The following is a 10,000-nucleotide window of genomic DNA, read 5'->3' as shown; positions in this document are numbered from 1 at the left end:
ACGTACCAGCGATCTATCCTTGTGTTATTTGTTTTCCCGGTTTTTGATCTCCCCTACTTCCCTGACTCTGCCTGTTGCCTTCTCCTTATCAGATTATATGCCTTACCCTTTGACCTTACCCTTTGACTGCCTACCTGTGTACAGAACCCTGTTTTTGGAAAGTAAAGACTATTCTTTTGATTCAAGTTTTTTTGTCTCTGAGTCGTACGTTTGAGTCCTCAGCCTGCGTACCACGGTCATTACATCGGCAGTGTTTTACTTCACACGCAAGCAGGCAGGATTATAAATACTTGAGTGTACTGTATGTCTGTGCTAAAGGAATATAATAACCGGTTCTTTCTTAATGAGTTCATTACATGAAGACATTCCCTGTCTTTACATAATGACTGTGTTACATCAACATCGTCATCGGCATTGTTTCAAAGTGTTGCCCACGCAGGTTTATCTCCTAGCAACCGCTCCGCTCCGGCAGACGAGTGTCTGTCTAGTGACAGAGCCTTCTAGGAACTGTGGCGAGGATCTGCTGTCAGACCAGGGGAGGCTGGCGGAGGTGGAAAACGGAGGACGGGCTCATTGTAATGCACGGAATGGAATGGAATGGAATGAGGAATGGTACGAAATCGGAGGACGCGTTGAATGACGCATGGAATGGAATGAAGAATTGTATTCCTAATTCTGTTCCATGGGTTACAATGAGCCCCGTCCTCAGATTTCTACCTCCGCCAGCCTCCCCTGTGTCAGACATACTGTACAGTCACGCACTGCTGTTCAGGCTGGTCATGGATGGATTATTTAGCAGTAAAAACTTTTTTTTTTATTTTTTTTTAAAGTGCTCTCTTCTGTCTGATGTGGTTATCAGAGTTATCCGGATTGGATTTGACGTACCATTTGCTGCATCATTATTTAATTCGAGGACCTCTACCATTCTCCACTTCCGACATTCATGAAATTCGGATTAAGGTCTGATTTCAATTTCCCTAATCTCGCCCGGAGGAATTACAAATGACGGTGTACTGTACTGTATAAATGACGGTGTACTGTATAATCCCTGTCACAATGTTTAGACATAATCTGAGCTGGTTTGCGTGTTGAGGCGGAGGGCGTGTTTCCCTCCCCTGCTGTAAACAGTGAGGGAGGGGTTGATGTTCCTCGTGAGGAGCGTTCAACCTCAACTCCAGTCCTTGGGAGGCCCTGGCGGGGCCCCGGCGGGCGGAGTTTGACGTGGCAGTGACGCAATCGGTGCAGAGCTGGCACGGAGGTGGGTATGGCATCAGGCGTGGCAACAGCTGCCCTCTCCCCGGTCGCTGGGCGCTCCCGCGGGCATCGACATATGCCAAGGGGAGATCTGGCAGCCGCACTTCCTCTTCAAGCCTGGGCTTCTCACATTCTCACCCCCAAAGCTGCTCTTCCTCCCCTCCTCCTCCCTCCCCTCCTCCTCCCCTCCTCCCTCTCGGCAGGTACACACCCTGAGCCACAGGGCTCCCCTTCACACACACATTACGCGCATGCACGCATCGCACACACACACACGCACACACACACACACACACACACCCCCTGCAACCCTGCTAAGGTCATTCTCACATTAACTCTTTGATGTCTCCCCCCGTACAGGAAGAGAGCCTGGCAGCTTCCGAGAGACGACAGGACACCAGACACCCAAGTCTTTTTTTTTTCAAATACTTCAATCGAGGTGCGCTTGATTTATCTTTCTCTGCGCCATGCAGGGGAGTATAGCGGGGGGGGGGGGGGGGGGGGGGGGGGGGATCCCACAGACAGATACTGTAGACCAGGAGACACAAGGGGCTCCAGTGCTGCTTCCTGACTGCGTCCTCACGGTGACTCAGAGTGTATAAATGGAAGCAGATTTGGTAACGGTGAGACATCTCACCCGACCCCGGCGGTGGTGAGAAGAGTGTTTAAAATAGAACTGATCACTCCTCCAAGAGCCAACACCCGCGATTATATCATCCTTACAACGGAGGCGGTGTGCTCTAATGCCTCTTAACCTTGGGAGCTACGCTGGAAATATAGCAGTTATTGGGAGTGTTATTATTTTCATTGTGAAAAAAATAATAATAATTGTCCCCCCCCCACGTTCCTCTCTAATGACACTACCTCAGACCCCCCCCCCCCTGTAATAACACTACCTCAGCACCCCCCCCCCCCCCCTCTAATGACACTACCTCAGCCCCCCCCACCCTCCAGTTCCGCCATCTGCACTCCCTGCACCAGTGACAATCTCCAATGACGTTGCACATTGCTCGCCCAAATCATTTCATCACACCGTCTACGGCCGGGTTCCGTCCACAAGACAAATAAACGTCGATTTGATACGATCTGATTCGCAGCGCTCGACATTTTCTCGACCAATCAGAACAATGTCGTTGCCATTGTCGTGTGACGGGGAAGGGAATCCTCCTCTCACGACATCACTGTCATCTCAGCAAACACCGTCATACCGTCTGAAACCAGGTGCTCTGTCAATCGCAACCGTCCTCTTGCTTGAGATGAATCATTGTTGATACGCGACATTTCCACACTGGTACATTTCACAGCGTACTATACTGCGGGCCATGATGCACTGCTGCTCCTTGTAGAAGTATCCCGGAGTGGGTTTCTCATCAGAGTGGATCGGGGACACTGAGGCGCTCCCAGCCATCCATGTCTGAGACGCTCACTCTTGCTCCTACTGGCGATGTGCAAACAAGCGTGCCTCAATCCGGCTGACAGAAACACAGAGAGCCTTCCCACACGGGCGAAAACCAACTCTTAAATAAGCTGCAGCTCGTCTTGGTGGACTGTGTCCTGGCTTGGCAGCGGTGGCTGCTAGCCTCCCTTGCCAGGCCGCTGCTGGCTTGGCAGAAGGAGTCAGAATCAATATCAATCTGTTGACAAGATCATTATTTCAACACCAAACCGTCCCTTTGATGCTTTTGAACTTCTTTCGGTGCACTTTTCACTACAGACATATAGGGTACCTATCAATGATACACGCACACACACACACACACACACACACACACACACGCACACGCACACGCACACGCACACGCACACGCACACACACACGCACACACACACACCCGCACACACACACACACACACACACACACACACACACACACACACACACACACACACACACACACACACTGCTTGGTATGTCGATGTACCCCATGACGTAATCCATGACTCAGACATAGCCCTTGACTGCAGCAGCATTTGAGATAAAGCAGCATACCCCCCAAACTTACACCCCCCCAATTTACACCCCCTGAGGTGACTGAATCAGGAACACTGCTCAACGCCTAGAGTCACTACAGTTATTACCGTGGTAAGGGGCTGGAGCGGGGGGGGGGGGGGGGGGGGTGGTGGGGGGCAGCTTAATGTAAAGTGTGACAGACAGACCGACCGACTGACAGCGGTGTTTGAGCCCGCCTCCCCGGCCCGTCTCCCCTGCCCGCCTCCCCGGCCCGCCTGCCCGGCCCGCCTCCCCGGCCCGCCTCCCCGGCCCGCCTCCCCTGCCCGCCTCCCCGGCCCGCCTCCCCGGCCCGCCTCCCCTGCCCGCCTCCCCGGCCCGCCTCCCCTGCCCGCCTCCCCGGCCCGCCTCCCCGGCCCGCCTCCCCTGCCCGCCTCCCCGGCCCGCCTCCCCGGCCCGCCTCCCCGGCCCGCCTCCCCTGCCCGCCTCCCCTGCCCGCCTCCCCGGCCCGCCTCCCCGGCCCGCCTCCCCGCCCCGCGGCCCCAGAGGTTAACAGAGCAGGTGGCGGAGGCAACATAAGACCCGCTCAGAGGAAGACACACACAGGGGCTTAGAATACAGCCTGTATCAGTGTCAGACCGTCTATACAAGACGCCCCATCTGTGGTATGATACATTTCAGACTCTATTTCAGTCCGCTGATGCAGAGCAGCGTCCTGAAACTCACAGTAGGGCAGCAAGGGGGAGGCTGGCGACGGCAGACATCGGAGGACGGGGCTCGTTGCGATGCACGGAACAAAACGAGGAACGGTGGAGGGAAAATTCACACGCGTTTGACACCCTTCCTCGTTCCGTTCCATGCGTTACGATGAGCCCGTCCTCCGACTTCTGCCTCCACCAGCCTCCACTGCAGTAGGGTCTATTACCAACAGGACAGGAAATAGGAGACAGGAAACAGGAAACAGGAGATAGGGGAGGAGACGGTACAGTAAGCACATCCTTTTGATGATGAAGGAAAACTCATTCTGTGGGGAATACAATCATATATTTCATTCATTATGGGAGACACAGGGGACCAGCATAATGTAAATGACAGCAGTGACACCGAAGATGTCAAGTCCCTCCTGAAACGTTAGTTTCGCAGCTGAGGTACAGTTTGAAGGTTTCTGAGGGAGACTCTCCAGGTTAGTAATGGTGACCTACTGTACCGAAATCTTCTAAACCTCTGAAGTTTTCCCTTGGTGCTGAAATAGGGGGTGGGGAGGCTGTTGGAGGTAGAAATCGGAGGATGCATGGAATGGAATGAGGAATTTTGATGTGTTTGATATCATTCCTCATTCCATTCCACGCAGTACTGTCGATTCTTCTCCCTCTCAAAATTGGAGTTGACTCCAAATAGACTGAGCTGAGCTGGCTTCTGGTGCTGGGGGGGGGCAGGGGATGCATCAACAGAGCCTCCTCCTCCCTCTCCTCCTCTGGATTAAGAGAGAGAAAACTGAAATGATATGGATATCAAAGGTTCCTTTGTGTGCTTATCAAAGGCTTCTGTAGCCATCCCCCCGGGTGGAGAAGAGAGGGGAGGAGAGGCATTACGTAAGCCCAGCCCAGGGGGTCCGGGGTGGGGGCGGTGTTGGTGGTGGAGGGGGGGGGGTGGGGGGGCTGGTGGTGGTGATGGTGAAGGCTGGGAGCCGCAGGGGACCTGCGTCGACTTCTGAGGCTCCTCCTGGATCAGTGCATCAGGATGGAGAGGAGAGGAGAGGAGAGGAGAGGAGAGGAGAGGAGAGGAGAGGAGAGGAGGAACCACTCGGTTCCCCGATGGAGAAGAGGACCTAAAGGAGCCCGTCCATTTCATCTGCTGTGTATTGATCTCTGAAGCCTGTCCCTGGGCTGGGCCTCAGATGAACACACACCGGTGTGAACAGAGAGAGGGAACAGACAGCATATGGTGCTACGACACAAGAGCTGTGCAATACACTTTAGACTCAGACTCAGCTAGGACAACGCCCTTGTCCACGTCCTGTCCCGTCTACCTGTCCCCTCTACCTGTCCCCTCTACCTGTCCCGTCTACCTGTCCCCTCTACCTGTCCCGTCTACCTGTCCCCTCTACCTGTCCCGTCTACCTGTCCCCTCTACCTGTCCCCTCTACCTGTCCCGTCTACCTGTCCCCTCTACCTGTCCCGTCTACCTGTCCCCTCTACCTGTCCCCTCTACCTGTCCCCTCTACCTGTCCCGTCTACCTGTCCCCTCTACCTGTCCCGTCTACCTGTCCCGTCTACCTGTCCCCTCTACCTGTCCCGTCTACCTGTCCCCTCTACCTGTCCCCTCTACCTGTCCCCTCTACCTGTCCCCTCTACATGTCCCGTCTACCTGTCCCCTCTACCTGTCCCCTCTACATGTCCCCTCTACCTGTCCCGTCTACCTGTCCCCTCTACCTGTCCCGTCTACCTGTCCCCTCTACCTGTCCCGTCTACCTGTCCCCTCTACCTGTCCCCTCTACCTGTCCCCTCTACCTGTCCCGTCTACCTGTCCCCTCTACCTGTCCCGTCTACCTGTCCCCTCTACCTGTCCCCTCTACCTGTCCCCTCTACCTGTCCCCTCTACCTGTCCCGTCTACCTGTCCCCTCTACCTGTCCCGTCTACCTGTCCCCTCTACCTGTCCCGTCTACCTGTCCCCTCTACCTGTCCCGTCTACCTGTCCCCTCTACCTGTCCCCTCTACCTGTCCCCTCTACCTGTCCCGTCTACCTGTCCCCTCTACCTGTCCCCTCTACCTGTCCCGTCTACCTGTCCCCTCAACCTGTCCCCTCTACCTGTCCCCTCTACCTGTCTATTTGTGGTCAATCCATGGCGCACACCGTCTCATCGTTTCGCGGGCAGCTGCATCATAGCTAGCGAAACGCGAGGTCTGTGTTTACTTCCTAAAAAACTCTCATATGGTGTTAAAGTACGTCAGATTTAACTGATCAGGGCATTCAAAGCAAAATATCTTGCCTCAGAGATGGTTTTAAAACGCTTTCTTTGGTGATTGTGTCTACAAATAACTAATGAAAACAGCATATCCCACTGGATTACAGGGTCATATTCCACTTTAAAGAGCATCGTCTGTAATTCACATCAGTAATAGAACTTTATTACCAAAAACAGAATATCTAGATTATGGCTGGCCAGGATGATTAACTGCATGACGTAACATTTTTAATAAATAAGGAGATTAAGATGACAAATCCTTTTATTAAACCCACGTGTAACCCCCTCCCCCCCCCGTATCGCTGAAATCCTATTGGCTGTTGAGCTCAGATATCATACAGTGCATAGTGGGCCCAGTGTCACAGGCAGGCCAGGGGAGGCTGGGGGAGGTAGAAATCGGAGGACAGGCTTGTTGTAATGCATGGCATGGAATGAGGAACAGTATTAACCGCACGTGTTTGACACCATTCCTCATTCCGTTCCGCGCATTACAACAAGCCCGTCCTCCGATTTCTACCTCCGCCAGCCTCCCCTGAGGCCGGCAGATGGTGTGTGTTCACGAAGACGCCAAGGAGAGGATTACTCCGACGCGGAGCTGCGAGAGCCTCCATCGTGACAGCCAATGAACCGGCTCCACACTGAGAAATATTCATTATGACAGCCAATGAACCGGCTCCACACTGAGAAATATTCAGCATGACAGCCAATGAACTGTGAGGGTCTTCAACATGGCAGCCAATCAGCTGGCCGCATCATGACACCTCGGCGGCGTGCGTTAACGTGCTGGGCGCCACCAAGGCTGTCCTGGTGCGATCTGTCGCCATGACAGCGCCACAGTGGAGGGGGCTACGAGGCAAAAACCCGCCGGTCCGTTAAAACACTTTATTACAGCCTAGACACACGCAGAGCCTTCTGACAGACACGGACGATTGGGACACACAAACTCATTATAGTGGGATCTGTTTTTCACCATGACACTCACGAGCCAATTAGGATGGGTTGTGAGAGTACTCACCATGACAGCTTAACTAAGGTCCTTGAGTGAACGCAGAGACTTGAGCTCAGCAAGCTAACACAGTCGTGTGGCAAGCAAGGGGACCCAGGTTCGAACCCCGTCGGTCACACCAGGTGACCGCAAGCCGGACAACCTGTCCAACCAGAGACCGGACAGATGTGGGCGGGGCTTAGGAAACTTAAAAGACTTGTGCATAACGCTGAATGTGAATCTCAAACAGCGACCACGAAACCGCCAGAGAAGACCTTCATACTGTCAGACAAGACCTTCATACTGTCAGACAAGACCTTCATACTGTCAGAGAACAGCTTCATACTGTCAGCGAAGAGCTTCATACTGTCAGAGAAGACCTTCATACTGTCAGAGAAGAGCTTCATACTGTCAGAGAAGAGCTTCATACTGTCAGAGAACAGCTTCATACTGTCAGAGAACAGCTTCATACTGTCAGAGAAGAGCTTCCAACAAGACTTCACTGCTCTCCATCACCAGGCAGATGGCGAGGAAATGATCCCTCTAATGAACACGATTAGCTGGGTGCTACAATAAATGTGGGCCACCACACAAGCTGGTGGGCTGTTTGGTGCCTGTCTCACTAACGCCAACGACCACGTTTACACCAATGATTTCCTCCAAAAGAGAGACAGGCAGACAGCAACGAGAATGAATGAAGGCACTGCTGCGAACCGCCTCTCTGTCTTTAGTTCGTGGCGTGTCCTCAGTCCTGTAGAACACTCCATTCCCCAATGTTACAGCAAAGGCATTTTTTTTAATACTTTGGCTTTCAGTCCACACACCAACAGCTTGGTTCTGTTCAGCAGCCAAAGGCTCCAGGGCCCGTTCTCATTTAGAATACGGCACATATTGATTTGGTAGCATGGTTCTGAGAGGGATGTGTTTAATTAATGCACAACTTCATCTGCAGCACGTCCAGAGAGGGAGGTTAGGACAAGCGGCGAGGTTTTGATAGTCGTGTTCCTGCCCTGAGGTAGTTTAATATGCTTCCTTTATTAAGTGAGAGAGCGTTAAGCTCCCTGCTGTAGGCTAGTCCAGCTGGGACCATGTGACCAAGGCTTTACTACAGTCTGCCTGGTAGCACTGTACTGCAGTGCACCATGGGGCTTGTAGTTCTACTGTGCCCTAATGCCATTGGGTTTGCAGTTCGACTGCAAGAAGAGGAGATATCAACTTGATTCTCTGCCAAATGGCGTAGCAGGGGTAGAGGGGTAGCAACACCCAGACATATGGACCACAAACAAAGCCAGTCATCATCATCATCATCATCATCATCCTCCTCATCATCATCATCATCATCATCCTCATCCTCATCCTCATCCTCATCTTCATCTACTCACCAGTATCTTGGTGGTGTAGGCGCTGTTGATGGCGATGGCGTTGATCAGGATGTCCAGGGACTTGGGCGGCAGGACTCCAGGGTCAGGGATCTCTTTGTGGTGGGTGTCGGCGATGAAGCACTGCACCACGGTCATGCGGTTGGTGGTCAGCGTGCCCGTCTTGTCGGAGCAGATGGCCGTGGCGTTCCCCATCGTCTCACAGGCGTCCAGGTGACGCACCAGGTTGTTGTCCTTCATCATTTTCTGTGAAGGACATCAACTACGCTGTGGTATTTGTTCCTCAAACTACTGTCTTTAGGAGAAGTTCTTCATAATATCGAAAGATTACAATGTGAGCGTCTATTGAAAACAGAGCGATTTGTTTAACACTGAATATCCTTGATCTTAAAAAAGACAAAACGGAATTCATGATTCCCGATGACTGCCAAGACGTTGATTAGCAGAATTAAGTGTGTACCAGTGGAGGCCGGTGGAGGTAGAAATCGGAGGACGGGCTCATTGTAATGCACGGAGCGGAATGAGGAAAGGTATCAAACGTGTGTGTCAGACACTGTACCGATTCCTCATTCCATTCCATGCATTACAAAGAGCCCGTCCTCCGATTTCTACCTCCTCCAGCCTCCCCTGGTGTGTACAGTACTCGTTTGATTCAAGGAACACCTGCCCTGGACTTGGACCCACCCCAGCCCTTCATCAAAAACAAAACGTAATCTAAACCAGCGTCATGTGAGTTGAGCTAGCCTTAGGGTTAGGGTCAGGGTTAGGGTCAGGGTCAGGGTCAGGGTCAGGGTCAGGGTCAGGGTTAGGGTCAGGGTTAGGGTCAGGGTTATGGTCAGGGTTAGGGTCAGGGTCAGGGTCAGGGTCAGGGTCAGGGTCAGGGTTATGGTCAGGGTTAGGGTCAGGGTTGTGGTCAGGGTTATGGTTAGGGTTATGGTCAGGGTTATGGTCAGGGTTATGGTCAGGGTTAGGGTCAGGGTTAGGGTCAGGGTTAGGGTCAGGGTTATGGTCAGGGTTATGGTCAGGGTTAGGGTCAGGGTTAGGGTTAGGGTTATGGTCAGGGTTAGGGTTAGGGTCAGGGTTATGGTCAGGGTTAGGGTCAGGGTTGTGGTCAGGGTTAGGGTCAGGGTTATGCTCAGGGTTATGGTCAGGGTTAAGGTCAGGGTTATGGTGAGGGTTATGGTCAGGGTTAGGGTCAGGGTTATGGTCAGGGTTAGGGTCAGGGTTAGGATCAGGGTTATGGTTCGGGTCAGGGTTATGGTCAGGGTCAGGGTTATGGTCAGGGTTAGGGTCAGGGTTATGGTCAGGGTTAGGGTTAGGGTCAGGGTTAGGGTCAGGGTTATGGTCAGGGTTGTGGTCAGGGTCTTACCTTGACAGAGTAGGCCAGAGAGATGGTGACGGCCAGGGGGAGACCCTCGGGGACGGCCACCACCAGCACGGTGACACCGATGATGAAGAACTTGACAAA

The 10,000-nt window shown here is 53.0% G+C and overlaps 1 protein-coding gene across 1 annotated transcript in view; it reads right to left on the bottom strand.

Annotated features, from left to right (window-relative positions):
* Nucleotides 1–10,000, bottom strand: part of atp2b2 (ATPase plasma membrane Ca2+ transporting 2) — a gene marked incomplete at both ends in the record, with an annotated part of 76,422 nt that overhangs the window by 18,869 nt on the left and 47,553 nt on the right. The window contains 2 exons of the mRNA XM_083668550.1: nt 8,536–8,778; nt 9,902–10,000. The exon at nt 9,902–10,000 is cut by the window's right edge and continues 116 nt beyond it. Of these exons, the coding sequence (XP_083524676.1) occupies nt 8,536–8,778; nt 9,902–10,000 (342 nt within the window). The remainder of the gene's footprint in view (nt 1–8,535; nt 8,779–9,901) is intronic.

This window comes from Argentina silus (assembly GCF_951799395.1).
Source record: "Argentina silus genome assembly, chromosome: 4".
NCBI classification, from domain to species: domain Eukaryota; kingdom Metazoa; phylum Chordata; class Actinopteri; order Argentiniformes; family Argentinidae; genus Argentina; species Argentina silus.
The sequence above is the reverse complement of the archived record's forward strand: the minus strand, read 5'-3'. Positions and strand labels throughout refer to the sequence as shown.